At 30.6% G+C, this 20,581-nt stretch overlaps 2 protein-coding genes across 2 annotated transcripts in view; one reads left to right on the forward strand and one right to left on the reverse strand.

The window, feature by feature from the left end:
* Positions 1–20,581, reverse strand: part of LOC117182272 (receptor-interacting serine/threonine-protein kinase 4-like) — an 87,346-nt gene that overhangs the window by 4,767 nt on the left and 61,998 nt on the right. The gene's annotated exons all lie outside the window — the stretch shown is intronic.
* LOC117182268 (lymphocyte-specific helicase-like) overlaps positions 1,203–20,581 on the forward strand; it is a 25,501-nt gene continuing 6,122 nt past the window's right edge. Inside the window, exons 1-5 of the mRNA XM_033375381.1 lie at positions 1,203–1,517; positions 11,351–11,787; positions 11,854–12,476; positions 15,978–17,275; positions 19,850–20,244. Of these exons, the coding sequence (XP_033231272.1) occupies positions 1,391–1,517; positions 11,351–11,787; positions 11,854–12,476; positions 15,978–17,275; positions 19,850–20,244 (2,880 nt within the window). The 5' untranslated portion in view covers positions 1,203–1,390. The remainder of the gene's footprint in view (positions 1,518–11,350; positions 11,788–11,853; positions 12,477–15,977; positions 17,276–19,849; positions 20,245–20,581) is intronic.

The raw sequence follows: 20,581 nt of genomic DNA on the forward strand, positions 1-20,581 counted from the left end.
TTGATTTACAAAAAAAGTTCTATGGTTCAAAAAAAAATTTTGTTCAATAGAAAAAAGAGGTTGGTAATGTAGGAATTCCACTGTGTCGCATGCCCTTAATGGCCAAATATCCTTAAAAAATATATTACTTCCAACAATCGTAAATTGTTTCATCAATTCCAGAAAATAATAACTTTTTCAGATTTTAACGGAGAAAAAATTGTTTATACAAATATCAATTGTTTAACTAATTACCAAAATTCTTCACCTATCGATTATAAATTATTCATGTTGGAAAAATTCCAAAAAAAATTGGCGCATTTTCCGGGCACAATAAAAGGGAATTGGTGGAGTCAAAATTGAAAGTTATTGGGTTGAAATTATTTCTTCAACATTTCTGAAGGGGCGACTATACTTTAATTCCCACAAAGTTTATAAGCACTTTTTTTGAAAACCAAGCTTTTCCCATTTAAAACCTCATGTAAATTTCAAGAGCCCAGGGGCACGTGTTAACATTGAAAAAAGGTATGGTAAATTTGATTTATTTTCTAAGTATAAATCAAATCAAATATGTTTCATGAACAAGATTAATTATGTAAATCCTAAGTTCAACCGTTTTGGTAGTATAATATAAATTTTTTCCAAAATTTCCAAGAAATTGTACTAAAAAGTGTACATAACCCCATAGGCTCAGGCTTCATCAAATTTCACACTATCCAATAAAGATATATATAAATATTTAAAAAAACAGTCCTTTGGTGACTTCATTTTTAACATAAGTATTATTCAAGTAAAATAATTACCATTTACAAAATAAAGTAGAAATACAAATATGTGGAAAGTCCAACAGGTGTTTAAGCACGTGCGAGTCCAACAAATTCCTTTCTGAATTTACCGTACTTACGGTCCTTACGTTAAAGACCTTAAAGAACATTGAGTGAGCGAACATAACTTTTTCAGATAAATAACAATAAAAACGATAGAAACCTAAAAAAAATCAAAATATGAACATTTTTCCACTATCTCTTCTATTTTTCCATATGCTGTCTTTAATTTGTTTAAGTGTAATTTCCTTCGTATCTAGTACTTCAAAAATAGGGTTTAATTTTAAATACACGCGCCACTTTGGTTGATTGGTCATTTATTTCGATTGTTTGTTTTCGTTAGGTTGGTAGTGGATCAGCTGTCAAAATTTAGCGCCAGCCGCAAACCGGGCAACAGAACAGGCACCAAGAGGCACGCGAGCTGACGACCATTTATTTGCCATTTTTCATCTAATTCTTTGTCAGTTTGTCTTTGGTCAATATTATCGTTGCTCATCGTTCTTGATACTTATTTCTGTCTATGCAGGACGTATCGTAATTGATAAATAAGATCAGTTTGATAGCAGATTGACGGGTTTAGGCGAAAAATGGAGGAACAGGAAGAAGATTGTTTTACTGCGCCGCAACCAACGAATGAAAGAAATTTGGTCAGTCCTGTAAAACTCGACCTGGCAGACGACTCGGGATTTTCCAGCATAGCCGGCTCTATTGCAGGTATTAAAGTTTTTATTATTTTAAGGAACTAACTTTTTTTTAATAATTATTTTTGCGACAAAGCTCGACAAAATGAAGTAAAGCAAGCCAGTTTTTATCGTAAAACGGGTCATTGATACTAAATTTTCTTTGTAATCGAAAAAATGGCATTAATAATCTGTTTCTATAAATAGGAAATATGAAGAACTTTTTTTACTCTTTGGTATTATAATTATATGTTTAATCATGTTTCTTTCAGTTTGAAATCATCCATTTTGATTATTTCGTGCTTTCATCCTTTTTTTTCCTAGACTGTACAATCTAGCCGAAATCAAAAGAATACATTTTTTTTAAGAACCGAAAAAATGAGTTTGTCATTTCTTTTATCAAATAGCAAACTCGGCAAAATTTAGCACATCTAATTATTCTAAGTGAAAATATTTTGGATTAATTTAGTGCGGAAACTCTTGGAAAATTCGCGTTAATTCAGGCCTCGATTTATGCAAAAATTCGCTTTGAATTTGCGAACCTAATTTAATGATTAGAAGAGAATTCGGTGGTACCGGCCACTTAAGCTTTTGTTTTAACAAACAAGTCGAAATAAAATATCAAACATTAGTGCATGGTGGGCAAATAGGGCCGTCCAACAATGTATTGGTTTTCAAAATTTTATTTATATTGCTCCTAAATTTGTTTGTATAAACAAAGAAAATAAATGCGTGAAAAAATTATATTTAAATACGTTTTTACAAATTTTATTCAGAATCGTTAATATATTATGTGAGTCGAATTAAAACTTAACTTTTCTCGTGATAATTGGTTATAGAATACAAATTAATAATTCCTATTACATGTAAAATAAATAAATTTAATTAATGGTAAATACTTTACCTGTTCATAAATTAAATTTGATTATTTTTCTTTTACTTGTGCTCGCAATTAATGATTATTCACTGTAGGTTGCATCATCCACTGCAAGGGGGTTTCCCCTAATTTTGTTTAGAGTCCGAAAAAACCCCAGAAGTGTCAAATTGGATATCGCTACTTTTTTGCGATAATTGTGTTTTTTTTTAGTTTTTTTTTTTTAATACAAATTGTTTCTAATGGATGAAATACTTCTTTCTACTGATAATTATATATTAACAAAAATTGTTTTCAGCCATTTACTCTTACAATAGAGTTGGAAAGTCGCAGTTTTTTGTTCAAATTTTTCAACTTATTTTTAACTTTTCAGTTAGAGCGAGGGAGCAGTTAGTACAGTTTTAAAAACATAGTTATTTCAAGAAATTATTGTTCATAATTATCTTGTCCTATATTAATGCAAGATAATTGCGGTTTTGTTAACAAAATTTAGCATTTTTTAGCCACTTTTTACTTAGTGATAAAATAATTAATGCAAGTTAACAAACGAGATTGTTTGAACAATTTATTATTGTTTATAACTATCTTCTCATAGAGTAATGCTAGAAAGTTGAAGGTTTTTTCTGAAATTTTCAGATTTTGTTTTGTCTCACTTAGTGTGAGGTGACAATTGATACAATTTAGCAAACATTATTGCTTAAATAAATAATTATTTCTTTATAACTACCTTCTCCTATGTTTATGCTACATATTTGCGAGTTTTTCTGAAATTTTCAACTTTTTGTCTACTTTTCATTTGGCGGGGTAATAATTAATACAAATTAAGAAACATACACAAGTGTTTCATAATGGGTGAGTTTACCGCTCGTTAGGAGGCGCTACCGAACTTACATAAACGGCCGCGTAATTCGAACTCAAAAGTGAGCACAGTAAAGTTTTTAAAAGAAAATGATAAAAAATAAATGACACAAAATATGAAAAGTGGACTGTAGCTTAACGAAAAGATGAACTGCAAAGTTGAAAAGTATTATTAAAGAAGAAACAAAAGATTTGATAGAAAGATCAATTTTGACCAATAGCAGGCAAGGTAGGTTATTTACTGTTCAAATCTTGCCTCTCTCACAAACCTTTCTTTTTCCTTTTCAATAATACTTTTCGACTTTGAAGTTCAACTTTTCATTAAGACCTTTTATTTTTTCCACTCTTATTTTATAATTTTCGCGGGTACTTGTGTAAGTGCGATAGCGCCTCCTAACGAGCGGTAGTCTCTCCCATTAGGCATTTTCACTTCATCATCAGCTATCTTCGTTGAATGCTGAGGGGAAAACAATGTACCAAATGCATGGGACAAAACTTAATTTTTGTGTTATCTTCGTAAAGAATAATAATGACTATCATTTCATCATGTCACTGAATGAATAGCTCTTGACAAATAAAAACTATTTTTGTAATACACTTAAATAGAAAAAATTACTTTTTAGGAATATAGTAGCAAAAAAGGGCAAAAATAGACCGAATTCCATGCATTTGGTCCATTGTTTTCCCCTCAGCAATCAATTAAGTGAAGTAAGCTGGTTCCTTTTTGCCCCATTTTTCTAATATCTTCGTATAAACTAATTTTTTCTACATAACTGTATTTGAAAAATAGTTTATATTTTTTAATTACTATTTAATGTAATGATAAAATGATAATAATAATGAATTATTACAAAGATATTACAGAAATAAAGTTTAGTTTCATATATTAGGTCCATTGTTTTCTCTTCAGCTTTCGCTAAAGTGAATTTAGCTTATAGTTGCAGTGAAAATACCTCATAATTTTCACTTCAATTACCAGATAACTTCTTCGTTGATTGCTGAGGGAAAAACAATAGAACAAATGCATGGGATTCGGTCCATTTTTACTCTATTTTGCTAATATCTTTGTAAAAACTAATTTTTCTACATAAGCGTATTTGTTTATATTATAAACAAATGTAATGTACAAATGCAGTAATCAGGCATTTTTCGACAGAAAAATTCGTTTTTTTCTATGTCAATTTTTTCAATTCGGAATTTTATGATAATTGTAGCAAAAGTTATAATTTGTTGATTAATCTTATGAAATTTTAAACAAATTTAATAAAAAATGCATCATTTGCGCGTTCGTCGACAGAAAAATTCGAGTTTTTTAATGGCAGTCTTTTCAGTTGGAAACTTCATGACATTTTCAGCAAAATTATAAATTTTTATCAATGTTATGATTTTTTAAAAACGAATTTAATAAACAAATACATTATTGGGACATCTGTCGACGGAACAATTCTTTTTTGTTTCGATATCAGGCTTTTAATCGGGATCTTCATAATAAATTCGGCAACATTCATGGTGAGTTGACACATTTTATGATTTTTAAAAACACATTTAACAAACAAATGCATTATTCGAGCATCTGTCGATAGAAAATTTATTTTTTACGACATCCTAATTAAAACTGTTGACATAGAAAAAACGAATTTTTCTGTGGACAAACACCTGATTAATGCATTTGTTCATCAAATTTTTTAAAAGAAATAATCAAATTTATCAACTTATTATGACTGTTGCTGAAATTCCTATCAAGTTTCCATCTGAAAAGACTGGCATTCAAAAAACCGAATTTTTCTGCCGATAAATGCCCGAATAATGCATTTGTTTATTAAATTTGTTTAAAAGATCATAAGATTAATAAACAAATTATAAATTTTGCTGCAAATATCATAAAGTTCCAAATTTTAAAACATGTATATAAAAAAAAACGAATTTTTCTGTCGAAAAATGCCTGATTACTGCATTTGTTCATAAAGCTTGCAATATAACTAGAAAAAACGTATGATTATAGAAAATCATAAAACACCTTTTTTTAACAAATAATTTCTTTATAAGAAATTTTGTTGTTTAATAATATATATAATATTGGAATATCTTTAGCTAATATAAGTTTGTGAAACTTAGGCGGTTTCACCACTTTTCCTGTTATTGACGAACACTGTGAACGTCAAATAGATGTCATATTTGTTTGTTTATTTATAAAAAATTGAATAACTAATTGAAAAATCAGACTCGACAACTCTCTTAGACGTCTTAACAGCTTTTTTTAAAATTTTTGTTCAAATCGCCCAATATTTGTGGGCTGTACGTTATTTTGAACCAAAAATGTCATTTTTTTCCAATGTGGGCCGGGAATGTAAAAATGAGATCATATGAACTCCCATCTAACACAACGCTACTAAAGGTTGGCTGAACTTCTCAGCATAAAACGCTAACCAGCTATGACCGTGATGAGAATGTATTCGTTAAAGCCGAAGGAGCTTTAACAAAAAAGAAGTCACTATCAGTGCACAGGTATAAGGAATATAAAAGACCGAGCGTGGAGTGCGAGGTAAATACATTATAGTGCGCGGAGCGCGAGATAAATATATCATCGAGCGCGAAAACCAACAGTCGCGCGCCTTAGGCGCGCTCAAGCTTGTGAGCGAGACGAGCCGCGTGCACAGCGTACTATGAGAATATGCCCGCGAAGCGGGAAAATTTTTGTAAGTTACTTTTGGATAGGTTTTATACGTTTTAAATATTTAAAGTAACAGAAAAATGTTGCCCTTTCGAAATAAGTAAAATTAATTTTGTTTGCTTCACGTATTTAAAATTATTGTTTTGGAAGTGTTATTTTACATTAAAAACTGAATAAGAAAGTATTATAAAAGATTTGCATAAGTTGAAAATTGTGCGTTTTGCGGAGGCTTTTAATAAAGGCTTTCATTTAAGGCTTTGAATAATATACGGCAAAAAATGTTTTTTTTTTTTTTTTTTTTGTCATTAAGGTTACTTCAGCGTTTTTGCTCTGGATTTTTCTTTATTGCATTCTCATCATAATGAAAAAGTATTGATTTTATGTGAAAAATGACTTTCGTGGAGCCCGTCAAATGTCGACGTTTTCAGGGCTACTAATAGGTAAGATTTTCTATTTTTATTACTTTAGGATAGTTTGTAAATGTTTTAAATATTTGAATGACTGGCGTCCAAAACGGGGTAACCCTCAACATTTTCGAAGTGCACTTTTTGACTTTTAAATTCTCTGACAAAACCCTCATCTATAGCCCTTTGAAGAAATGCAAAGTTCATTTGAGTTTTTTTTATAATAAATTTTCAAAATTAACGATGGTGGTGACCCTGGGTATAACTAGCGGCCAAAAGGGGGTAACCCTTCATTAACTCCTATGAAAGCTCTGGATTTTTCTGTACTGTTCCGAGGTTCTGAGAGAAAAAGTGCATCAGGCTGCCATGCGGGTGTTTTAGACTCTAACCTATTGGTATTTAGACGGATACAAAGATACAGGGTTTGTCCGGAAAGTAATAGGAATGAGTCGATTTAGAAAAATTTATTGAGCCATTCGTTACAATTCTTTAAAAACTTTCAAAATAGGCTCCTTCTGCGTCGATGCGGCGCTGCCAGCGCGATTTCCAAGCATTGAAGGCGTCACGGAAGCCATTCTCCGGAATAGCCTTGAGAGCCGCGGTGCATGCTGCTTGTATCCCCTCTGTCGTCTCAAAATGCTTGCCTTTCGTCGGCCTTTTCAGGCGAGGAAACAAAAAAAAGTCTGGGGGGGGGGGCAACATCTGGGCTGTAGGGCGGCTGCGGAAGCGTTGGGATGCCGGCCTTGGTCAGGTAGCTGTTCACAAGAAAGGCGGTGTGAGCCGGGGCGTTGTCATGGTGCAACTTCCAGGCGGCTGCGATGCCTTGCCGGACCCGATTGACCCTTCTTTTGATAAATTTAACATCTGGGCAATTAAACGAATACTCAGTCGACGGTCTGAGTTCAATACTTTGCGCACACGAGTCACATTGTCGGTGTTTGTCGAAGTCGAAGGTCTTCCAGCACGGTCTTCATCGGCGACCTCTTCCCGGCCCTCTAAAAAGGCCTGCTGCCACCGAAACACACCACTTCTTGCTAAAGCAACATCTGGGTAAGCCTGCTTGATCATATCAAACGTCTCTATTGCAGATTTACCGAGTTTCACACAGAATTTAATCGCGTACCTCTGCTTTAACGAACGCTGCATTTTCGGCTTGCATCACTTATAGAAACACGTCGCGTGAAAATGCCTGTCCTGACTCTCCAAGTGCTCGAAGACAACTTACCAGCCGCTCGTTCGTTAGCTAGGAACGACCTCTACAAATCCCGGCGGTGCGCGCACGCTCCGAAGTATAGTCGCGGCGGAAGAAAATCAGTCCTATTACTTTCCGGACAAACCCTGTATGTGTTATCGGTATCGCGTTTCACGTTCTCAGCTGCGTATAAACAATTATCAAGTCAGGTAAGTACCGCTCAATTTCTCGGTTTCTACATACATTATTTAGCTATTTTTTTGTTCCTTGCAAGGAAATTTGTTGTTCAGCGCAATTTTCTAAACATTTTGGTGCAATTTTGATCTTTTTACCGTTAAAATTGGCTAAGACAAATCCGATCGGGTGAAAAACACACCGACCCGCGAATCCACACGGAAAAAATTTATCCGTAAAAAAGTTACGAACTTGTAGCTAGGTCTCGGATACGAGATAAAAAAATCAAACATCAAAACCTTATTTCTATGAAAAATGTATGGATAAATTTAGAACTTTTTTAGAGCAGTTCAAATTTCTTACGAACAGTTCTTGAACATTTTAGACTTGAATATAAAAAGGGAAAAATTTCATTTGTGCGATATAATTTATATTTATAAATTCGCACAACTCTGAGGATTTGAAACCTCGAACTCGACAGTTTCTAAACATAAACCATGAGTGCGTAAACACGTGCAGCCATCGATGCTGAACAATGTAGGTGTAATAAAAATTATAGTCACTCTTCCGACGAATTCAATCCACACATACGCGTGCACATATGCACCGAGCGGTTAGGTGCGAGTGTGTGCGAGCCACGTAAAGACGAACCTACGTCCTAGTTCCCAGATTTCTCGGGCAAACTCGTGAGTGCTTTGTGAAACTCTTCTCAATCACTCATAATATTTTTGTAATTATTTACGGAAGAAAGTGATGAGCGGTTTCACACTTGTCATATCGAGTTCAGTTATATTCTTCTATTTTGAAAGTTCATTACAGTTCCTCAAATTTATTTGAACTAATCTTTACTTTTTTCATGATTCAAAGATTTCTCATACTCATTTTTGCATTTTGTATACAATGAAATTATCAAATTCTTATACGGCTCATACGATTTTTTCATTGCAAAAAAATAATTCTTCAGTCATTGTAATTCAATTTTTTATTTGTTCATGTAAATCGCAGATACAAATGGCTAAACAAAATTTCATAAGCAATAACATACGCCGTGACAAATTTTTTTCAAATTATCCAATCGTGGAAAAGGACGCTCGATATTTGGATTATCCTTTTTGGCCGCCGCTACCCCTGCGGTTTATCCTCTCGAGCTGCGAAAATGCTGATAAAATCCATAACTTTGTAAATAATGAACTCAAATTTCTGTACCGTTTGTGTAGCGTAGCCACCTAACATAAAAATGATTGTTGTTTAAAGTATGAAAATGGCAAAATACGAACGTTTTTCCTGTCTCCTGTGAAAAAATGTGGATACCCCTTTTTGAATTCCAGCCATTCATTTAATCATTCAATTAAAAAAAGTGTCGAGCCCTTTTTGAAATAGGTAACATTCAATTATTTTTTTTTTTTACAAAAAATATATATTTATTTAACCGAAAAATCCTGTAGGATGGGGAGCTGTTATGTTAAAAATGTATTTTGAAAATTTTTTATTTTATTTTCTGGTAGACGTAATGCTACAAAAAAATTAAAGTACACGAGCAAAACTAATTTAGTTATTAACTACTTTTTAGTTAAAGGTGATTGAGGCTCACATGCACATACTTTGAGAGGGAATTTAGATATCCAAATTAAAACCAATCTTAATATTTTTCTTACATTTCCAAATATTTGATAATAAAATTGTCCATATTTCGGAAAATCGTCTGTTTTATAGAGAGGAATTATGTAGGTCTGATTTTCTCTTTAGCTGATGAGAGATATATTAGCCCATTGTCCCATTTTTTAAAGGTATGATTCTTGAAAATTTTAAAAGATAAAATTGTTGATTTATCATCCTAGAGAGTGTAGTTTTTTCAAAGCCATGAGTAGCCGGACTATGACTATATTCTCTATAAGTCATTAATAAATGCATGCCGTTGTTTAAGTAAACATTTCTCATTACTTCTTTGGTTCAAACTCAGATTTTTTTCAATAGAAAATATTCAGATATCTTTGATGTATTTAACATGGTATAAAAATGCTTCATTCTCAGAATTAATTTTTCAATAAATAATTTTTAGAAGAAGATGTTGGAATTGAACCATCGAATTGAACACACGGGTATCGAAACAAATTTTTAAATGACGTAAAAGTTTGTTCATAAACCGAAAGAGTTGTGTATTCCCACGTTTTCAGACCCCCCAAATCCACTCTGTTCGTGTGTATGTAGATTTTTAGTTTGATATGATAACTTTCAAAAGAATTGACAGATTGGATTGGAATTTGTTATACTCTTTAAGGGTCCTCAAATTACGGTAATGTTCGTTAGCCAACCACTTTAGATGAAAGTTCAAAAAGTGGGAGCGTTTTAAGTCTTTTAAATACTTTTTAAAAAAAAAAAAACGTTGCATTTTGAACACCCTACAAGATTATCGTAACCAGGATTTGACAAATTGAGGGGTTTCCATGTCTGAACAGAAAGTGAGGTACTACTTACAGGGACAAAATTAGGGTACGATAGTAAGGCATAAAATTGGTAAATATCGTATTTATTATTATATTATTCCTATTTGAACATTAACTTTTAAAATGTTTATTTAATATTTCACTCAGTCTGATAATAACAATAATATGAATAATAATAGTTCAATCTAGTATAGTATTATTTTATATTCCAATGTTTTTAATTATATAATAAATAAGGCAGCAATATTAACTAGATTTGCTATTCGGCTAGTTCAGTGTAAAAATTTTTTATCCAAAGAAATTTGATAGACATTAAATGATCTAATACCATTGAGAAATACATTAGCGTTTGTATGCAAATTTTCTGAATTTCCCAAATTTAAAATTTCCTCATTGATTGGTTGACCACGCAGTTTTTTCGTTACGTAGATCCACATGGAAGTGCCAGCAGTTCGCTTGCATGACATTGTGTTGCGTACAGATACAAACTGAGATTATTTTAATTTTTAAATATTGAGTATTGACATGTTCGTCTGTTTTGCTGGTATTCACACCACTGATTCTTCTCGACACATTCCCATTGACTGACAGTTTAAAAGTGTCTACGTTTAAGCAAACAGAACACTTTTCTGCTTTCTTTTCAAATCTATTTAATTAAACTATGTGTTGAGAAACTCATTTACGAAAATGGGTACTCATTTCATTCTACAATGAGTACCATACGTTACCGGCTGTTTGTGCTCGTCTATAATCTGCGATAAATTTTGGTTTTAGCGTTTAGGAAAATAGATTTATAATGCTAGTTTTTATTGCGGTTTCGTCATGGGAAGATTTTCTATAGTATTATTTTCAGGCTTAAGGTTTACATTATTATGTTTCACATTTTGTGTTCCCGAAATGAATAGTTTCATTAGGGTTCTGAAAATTTTCTATTAAGGAGTTCTTGACCGTTGGCTACGCCACTCATCGTAACAACTTTTTGAATTTTTCTGGAAAATCGAAAATTCCGTTTCGGGGTGAAAATATGCAAGGTGCGATGAATGATAAATAGGCAAAAATTGTGGACAGAAAAAAAGCTTCAAGTTTATGCCTGCGCACCAGGCAAATTTTTTTTCTTTTTTTTCTGCCAGATGGGCTTATAGTTATTTAAGACAAAAACTTTAAAAAGTTAGCATGAGTTTTAGTTTTTTCTGTATAAAATATAAATGATATATAGCACTAAACTAGGAATACAAATTTTTACTCTATAGAATCTACAATTTCAAACAATGAATCAGAAAAGCCTGCATCTGCAGTCGTTGATACACAGCACAACGCATTCGCTCTCCTTCAACAAAAAAAAGAAGAGAAAAGACGGAAACTTGAAGAAGAAAGAGAGAAGAGGCGGCTCGCCGAAGAAGAATATAATCGCGAGGTTTCGGAACGCAGATATAAACGCTTGATGCATCTACTGGATAAAAGTCAATTCTACGCTAATTTGATATTGAAAAAGAACGACGATTCTACCAAAACGTCAACTTCGATGTTGCCGCAGGAAGAGCCGCCAGAGATAAAGGCACCAACGAAAAAAATGCCGACCAAACGTAAAGTCGTTATACCAAAGGAAAATTCTCCACCGGCAAAAAGACCTAGAAGGAACGTGAGGCCAAGAGAGGAACACGATTTAAAAGATTTCGTAACTACCAACGTACGTATAAATTTATTAACATGTCCTACATAGTTTCAGAATATATAGGTCCAACTATAATTTCAGGCTACAAGCAGACTCCGGGACAGAAAAAAAATGAAAAAACGTTTTCTACAAGAAGATGAGGAAGACGATAATCCTGATTCAAGTCTAGAATCAGTTTCAGAGAAGATTGAAGATGTGTCACTCAATGCAACGGAAGATGAAGTGGAATTCACGCCATCAAAATATTTCGTTGGTGAACTACGGGATTATCAAATAGAGGGTTTGAAGTGGTTGAAAGTTCTTTATAAAAATGGTTTGAATGGCATCTTGGCAGATGAAATGGGTCTTGGAAAAACGATTCAAGTAATTGCTCTCTTCTGTGAACTCATAGAAAACCGCCACAGCGGTCCATTTCTGATCGTAGCACCACTCTCAACTATTCCAAATTGGTTACTGGAATTTGAAAGATTCGCTCCAAGTCTACCGGTAGTTTTGTTTCACGGCCCACCCGAAGAAAGGTCAGCAGCTCATCGAAAGATTAAGCAAAAGTATCTTGTCGAGAATGGATATAAAACGCAACCCATTGTGATAACTACATATGAAGTACCTTTATGGGAAAAAAGTTTTCTCAGGACGCAAAAGTGGAGATACATTGTGATCGACGAGGGTCACAGGATTAAAAATCATCAATGCCAGCTAGTCAAGTATGATCATTTTATAATTACTCATACTTCAAATTTTTAAAGTAATAACTAGAATTTTATTTTAGTTGGAATTTGGAAGCTTAAAGTAAGTAGAATGCAAAGTCAATTTTAAAAATTATGATTACACGGAGAAGTTCCAGGCATTAGGCCACGCTCCGTGAATTAATCTCTTGAAATTTCTCTCCGTTTAGAATTAGGATTTTTAATTTACATAATTCTCAGTTTAATAGTTTTAGGTCAGAACTTTATAAAATAGATAATTTCAAATTGATTGGTGGTATTTGAAATTTAAGAGTAACGCCTCTAGATTTAATAAATTTATTTTTAATTTAATTAATGTTTGAAATTTTTGTAATTTAAATTATTCGAAATTATTTAAGACTGTTAAATCTTAGTCCATAAAAAGACGTTGAGCTAATGATCCAAAGATACAAAAGCATGACACGTCATTTATGGACGAAGCTTAAGTTCATGCAATTGATACGATTAAACAAAATTTTGCCAGAGTTGTATTGAATATATCAAATGTGTCAAGGTGATCTTTAAATAAATCGTTTATTCCAACGCACATATCGTACACTGGAGAGTTATAGACTATAAAATAAAATGGGTCACGAGATCTTGACTAATTCGGTATCTGGCTTAAGATATATGGACAGTCTATATTCTCCAAATTAAGAACGCAATTAATTTTTTTGTAATCAAGAAGCATATTAAATCTTTTATGCGACTTTAGGATTCTTTTTTCTTATTAATTTATATTGTTCAAAGTTGAAAAATTAGACATAAAACGCACAATAACATAATTTAATAGGTATTATTTAAGAACGACCGAAAATTTAATCTCATTTAAGATTTAAATGTCTTAAATTAGATAATTTTAAATTAGGTACACTTGAAAATTATTAAACAATTTGTAATCGAAATATAAAATTCGTTATAGTTATATAATTCTAAATTTTGTTTAATAATTTCAGTTTCATATTTTATAAGCTAATGGGTCATTTTTAATATTAGCGTGTAAAATTGAATAATTTTAAACTGAATTTTTCAAAATGATTAAACTTTATTTAAAGATAGAAGAAGCAGTTGAAAATAGAAAGCATTCTAATGAGAAAAAATATTGATTAGAAAATTAAACATTTCTTTGTTTAAATTTAAGTTGTTTAAACTGGTGAAGTTTAAAAATGGATCCTTTTTAATAATTTAACGATAGGTAGTAAACATTCTAAATTAAATTATTTTATTTTGAAAGTTTCTAAATAAAACAACTGCAGTCGTTCAATATTTTCTTTTAATATTTGAACAATTTTAAGTGCTTCTCTTTCAACTTTTCAAATAATTAGAAATGTCCTTTTTGTAAAGTTTTTCAACTTGAAATAAACCGAGGAATAAAATTGGCTTTAAAATATTCAATTTAAATGATTTTTCTGTTTGAAAACCTCCAAATGAAAACAAAATTCAATTTCAATGGCAGCTAATTTGGAAATTTAAGATTCTTTCTCTTTAAATTTATATCGTTAAAAGTTGCACAATTAGAAATGAATGTCCTATTATTTAATTTATTAGGTATTATTCGAGAGCGATCTAAAGGCCGATACAATTTTTTAAAATACTATTTTAAATTAAGCGCACCTAAAAATTAAAAAAGATCAATTTGAACTTCCAATTAAAATTTGAGATCATTTGTACTTAAATAATTGTATTTTAAATTGGAAGCTGCAATCTTGCAAAAGTCAGAGAATTTCCATAATAAATTTGGTAAACAAGAATCAGGAAAATTAAAAAATTAAGTTTTTTTGGGGTTTAAAATTCAACTATTTCGGGAGAAAAATCATATTTTTTGATAAAAAGTAAACTGTTTGGTTGAAATGAATTCTTCTTTGGTTAAGGATAGCTATTTTGTTAATAATTCGTCATTTTAGTTGAAATACCTACTGTTATATTCTTCTTTGAAAATTAATATTTTTTGTCTCAAAATTGAAGTACTTGGTTGAAGGTTGAACCACTTTGTTAAGAAATAATTTTTTTATTGCAAAGTTAACAACTTTGTTAAAAATTAGTTTTTTTTACTTAAAATTTCACTATTCCAGTTAAAAATTTATCATTCCAGCAGAGAATTCATCTCTTTTATTGAAAGTTTAAATATTTTGTTAAAAATTGATATTTTTTAATTGGAAGCTCAACTACTTGGTTAAAATTTGAAATGCTTTTTTATTCATTAATTTTTTTAGTCAAAGTTTCATCTCTTTGAATGACAATTTAACTATTTTAATTTAAAAAATTTTTTGTTTAAAAATAGTTTTTTAACTGAAAATTTAACTTTTTCGTCAAAAATAAAAAATTTAAAAAAAAATCTTTGGTTAAAAATAAAGTTTTTTTTTGCAAATTCTTATTTTTAGGTTAAAAATTCAACTGCCTTATAGAAAATTCATCTTTTGTGATGAAAGTTTAACATTTTTGATGAATTTTTCTTGTTGAAAATTGAGTTTTTTTTAATCTTTTTTAAAAAAATTTTTTTTACTGAAAATTTTACTATTCCATTTTCGGTAAAAAAATATTGTTTTTTTTCGTTTAAAATTAAATTGTTTCTTTAAAAATTCATGTTGGTGTTTAAATTCATCTTTCTAGGTTGAAATTTAATCGTTTTTTATTGCAATATCTACTATTACATTTTTTGTTAAGAATTCAGTTTTGTAGTTTAAAAATCAAACTATGGTATTAAAGATTCAACTTTTTTGTTAAAAACGTTGAGAATTTACGTTTTTGTTAAAAAATTTAATATTTGTTTACAAATGCAACTATTTTGTTAGGGGTTAATTTTTTAAAATCGAAACCTTAACTTTCTTACTGAAAATTCATCTTTTTAGAAATAAAATATGTGCTTTTGGATTTAACATTCAACTGTCTAAAAAATTCGTGTTTTTGACTTGAACATTCATCTATTTGGTTAAACATGCAACCATTGAAGCTTAATTTCTTATTGTTTTTGAAAATTCATCTCTTTTGTTTTCAATATTAACTATTTGATTGTAAATGTAACTGTTTTTGTTGAAGTTTAATTTTCTTTAAGTTTAATTTTAACCCTTTTGGTTGAAAATTCAACTACTTGGTTAAAAATTCATATATCTTGTAGAAACTTAAATATTTTTACTTGAAAAGTTAAGAATTTGAAGCCATTTGACCACATTAATTTCACCTAAATATACACTGGACTTTAAAGATAAATTCAAGGAATTATTACTTATGTTCTTAGTATTATTTATTTAATAGATGTTGCTATTATATTTAAGATCATCTTGGTATCTAATTTTGCAAATTTATACCTAGAAAAACTTCAGATACCTGGAAAAAACCTGGAATTGTCAGGGATTTTTTTCAGAATTTGAGTAGACATCCTGGTTAAATAAAAAACTGTCTAGTTTCGAAAGCTTGATTTGTAACTTTTTAATATCTGCGGAAAAATTGTTACAATTTTTAATTACTTTATTCATTTCACAGAGTTTTAAAAATGTTAAAGTCAATGAACCGATTACTGTTAACCGGTACGCCACTGCAAAATAATTTGGCTGAGCTGTGGTCTCTGTTAAACTTCCTCCTCCCCGACATCTTCAATGACTTGGCAGTTTTTGAATCTTGGTTCGATGTGAAGGAACTGCAACATGAGGAGGGCACTATGAAGTTCCTCCGGCAAGAAGAGGAAAAGAAAGTTGTCGCATCGCTTCGTGAAATCTTGAAACCCTTTATGCTTAGACGTGTCAAGACAGATGTCTGCTTGGAAATTCCTGCTAAAAAAGAGATAATTGTTTACGCGCCACTAACGGAACTACAGAGAGACTTGTACAAAGCCGTTCTGAATCGGGACCTCCAAACTCTCAGTAAGATTGAAGAAGATCCGGTTATCATCGACATTGACGGCGTGAGACCGAAGAGGAAATGCGTTCTTAAAAACAGTTGTGATTCGCTTTATTCAAAAGCTTTAAAATCAAGTCCGGGCAACTCCTTGAAGAATTTAGAGTCCTTGAGTGAAACAACAAGCTTGGCCAGCTACGAAAGTGTTGAGTGGTATCCAAATAAATATGAATTAAAAATGTCACCGTTAGATATTGCGGACAAAAAAGATGTCTGGACCGATTTCTCCAATCTCGGAGAAGTTATGAAGAAGAAATCGAATTCCGATTGTGAAAAAACATCTGCATCATCAAAGACTGATCAGAGTATTCACAAATTGAGGACCAACATTCAGAATCCAGCTCCTTCATGTAATAACAGTGTAGACGAGTTTGGTTCCAAAAATTCGCTCATTTTCAATATGAACAAAATGATGGTCGGCGATAAAGATGATAATTTAACTCTAGATAAAATGCTCTGTAAAGAAGATTTGGAGTCCAAATCTTTGAGTATTGGAAGCTCTGCTACTAGTAGCTTCACTGTTGAGAAAAATCCCTCTAAGTCGCTCAAGAAAGATAGTAAAATATTGGGTTTGAGCAGTGTAAGCAAAGTAAAGTTTAGCAAGAAAGTTCCAAGCCAAGCTATCAGTACAAAAAACATTAAGAAAAATAAGAAATCTCTTTCTCTGAACAATTTAAACAATTCGACAGATAAGATGATTGAAAAGCATTATTTGTCTAATGGTAACATTTCTCTGATCAGTAAAGAAAGCGACGAAGACTTTGATGGTATAGATGGAAAGGAATATCCAATCGATCGCCAAAAAGATTTATTGATGTGGAGGCAGTATACAGACGTCAATGAAAGAAATCAGGAATTCTTTATACATCTTACGTTTGGTTCGAGGCGTAAGTTCTTTTTTTTTATTATTTGTTTTTTAGCATGGTTACAAGTAAATTACTTTTCGTAATAGTGACTTTTTCTTTAGAAATTTTTACATTTACTTTTGAAAATAGAATTCTGAATTTGAAAGAGTACAATGATCGATTATCTCAATTCAAAAGTCTTTAAAACTATGGTATTTTTCAGCTGAAAAGTATTCTAATATATCTAGGCTGTAAAAGTCATGGAATTTAAAAGTAATCTGGATTTTTTTTATTCGCAACGTTTTCAAAATCATAATAATTATTACAGTACTTCACGACGAATTTTGAACTTTGAAATTGATATAAATTTATTTTTTCAATAAAAATAATTTGATTATTATTCCAGAATACTTTTTAAATTTTATAATATTAGTGAGAATCGTTTACAATTATTATTTAAAAACCCTTCACTTTATCTGGTGGAAACATTTTATATGTATATAAATGAAAACTTAGTGAAGTTTTATGAAAATTTCTACAAATTTAAAAAAATGTATTTTTGAGTCAGTAACTTTTTCGTAGAAAGTTTGTTAGAAAATCCGTCAAATTTTGTCATTTTTCAAGGATCCCTCGCAGTTTTCAAGAAATTTTCAAATATAGGACACCTGATCACTTTGGAAAAATTGCTTACAAAAAACTAAATCATTCTACGAGGGTAATAATTATATATAAAATTGTAGAAAATTAGCAATTTGGGATTCTAAATTTTCCTAATTTTTCATTTAAATATGTAATTAGGTATTAATTAATCTTAGTTGAAATTCGTCATTTTTATGAATAAAAATTTAATTTATGAAAAACTCAACCGTAATTCTGGATTGGTAGCATTTCCAATGAATTCGTAGAGAATTTGATTGATTTCTAATTATGTGTAGAAATTTCTAATTTTCTAAGAACAAAATATGAAAAGTTACTAGTTTTTCCAGGCGTATGTATTCGTAAAAATGCATACAAATGTTTAGTTATTCACAAATCTTTGTGAGATTTGTAATTTTCTAAACAAAAAATTTGTTTAATTTTTTATATAAAGATTGAATTTTGTTGTTGATTTTTCTAATTTCCAGAGTAACTTTTAATTTTTGATACAAAATTTGTATTAAACAATTTCCAATACAAATTTGAGGACCTCTGTATTTAAATAAATTTAAATTAAAAACGTTAAATTTTTAATTGAATCTTTCAAAATAAAAATTTTTTAGTTCGAATTGGAAGGAACAATATTGCAAATGTCTGGTAATTCCAGTCATTTATTTGCCTTATATTTCTATTTCTTTTTTTTTGCAGTTGCTTCCACCTAATGATTATATTTTTAGTTAAGAATTGCATGATTTTGCAGTTTTGTTATTTTGGTCGTCTTGGTTTAAACACTCATCTGTTTAGCAGAAATTTCCTCCTTTTTGGACCAAAATGTGACTTTAAAAAAAATAAGGATTCAACATTTTTCCTTGAAAATTCGTTTTTTATGATTGAATTAAATTGTCTCGATTTAAAATCAAATTCTTTTTCGCTCAAACTATCTACTATTACATTATTCTTTAAAAATGTATTTTTTTAAATTAACAATTAAACCAATTTTTTGAGATTTGAACTATTTTGTTGAAAATTATTTATTTTTTGTAACTGCAAATCCAATTGTTTCAGATGTATATTCTTTATTTTAGTTGAAAATTTATTTCTTTGGCTGAAAGCTGAACTCTGTTGTTAAAAATTGATATTTTTAAATTAAAAACTCAACTGCTTGAGAAAAAGTTAAAGTTTATTGTACAACATTTTTTTTGTGTAGAATTTGTATCTCTTTTTCACGAAAATTTAATTATTTAATAATTTTTTGTGTGTTTAAAAATAATTTGTGTTAACTGAAATTGTTTTTGGTTGGAAATTGAACCTTGTGGGGTTCAAGTGAAAAATTTATCATTTTATTTAAAAATTCATTACTGGTTCCAATTTGACTATTTTTTTAATATTCGTTGTATTTGTTCAAAATTCTTTTTTTAAAGAAAATATAACCATTCCATTTTTTGTTTAAGAAATTAATATTTTTTATTATAAAATTCAACTATTTTTTTAAATTCATATATTTTGTTCAAAATTCATTCTTTTTGGTTTTTTCGTAAGTTTCTACCAAAAAAACTACAAAATTAAGATTGCGTTTTGTTGATTTTCATAATTTTCCATACAAACTTGTCATTTTTCATACAAAATCGTGAAAGTGTATAATCATTTATTTAAAATCTTAATTCTTTATGTTTGGTTCATTAGTTTGGGACCAATCGATGGATTTTATTTCAAAACCAACGTAACAGTGTCTATTTTTGGAAATCATGCTTTCTAATTAAGTCGCTTGGAATTTTTCTCAAATTAAACTCAATTTTGAAAAATCCCATATTCCAGCAATTAGCTGGATTAAAAAATAATTTATCTAGATTTTTTTCAAAAGGGAACCTGGAAAAATCATAGAATTTTGAAACTAGTACTTCAGTAGCAACCCTGTTTTCTCCATATCATATGCAAATTGAAAATAATAAAGAATGTTAACTTTTAAACCTTATATTTTAGTGCCGATGTATAAGAAAATTGTGAACCATCCTTATCTGATGCATTGTCCACTGGATTCGTGTGGCTTGCCAACAGTTGAGGAGGATTTGGTCAAAGCTTCTGGAAAGCTTATGGTGCTTGATCAAATGTTGGCTAAACTCAAGGAAAGGGGTCACAAGATTCTCTTGTTTTCGACTTGGACGAAAATTCTTGATATCCTCGAAGATTATTTGTGTATGCGAAATTACTTGTATGTGAGACTGGATGGAGGTACTAAGATCGAACAGAGGAAAGAAAACATTACCATTTTCAACAATGATCCGAATGTCTTTATATTTTTAATATCCACAAGAGCTGGAGGCGTTGGATTAAATCTCGCTGGTGCCGACACTGTCATCATTTACGACAGTGACTGGGTTAGTATTGATTTATTTATTTATCTCTACCGAATTTTCAATCTGCAGGGTGTCTATCCTACCTGGGAAGCCTGAAATTGTCAGGGAATTTTAATATATTTGGACAAAGCTGGAAATATCAGGGAATTTTTTTATATCATTAGGTTTATATTACTATATTTCATTATTTGATGAAATTTCGTTTTGTTAGTTTGAAATCAATTTTTTTCCTGAAAATGCAACTATTCTATTTTTGAGACAATGGGTCGGCCAACAATGCCGACCAATCTAGAGCTGGGGGAGCCAATGAAAATGGATTCAATGCGATGGATCAGCGGGATCTCGTGACCTTTGGGTG

The sequence above is a fragment of the Belonocnema kinseyi genome, chromosome 10 (assembly GCF_010883055.1).
Source record: "Belonocnema kinseyi isolate 2016_QV_RU_SX_M_011 chromosome 10, B_treatae_v1, whole genome shotgun sequence".
In the NCBI taxonomy this organism is placed as follows: domain Eukaryota; kingdom Metazoa; phylum Arthropoda; class Insecta; order Hymenoptera; family Cynipidae; genus Belonocnema; species Belonocnema kinseyi.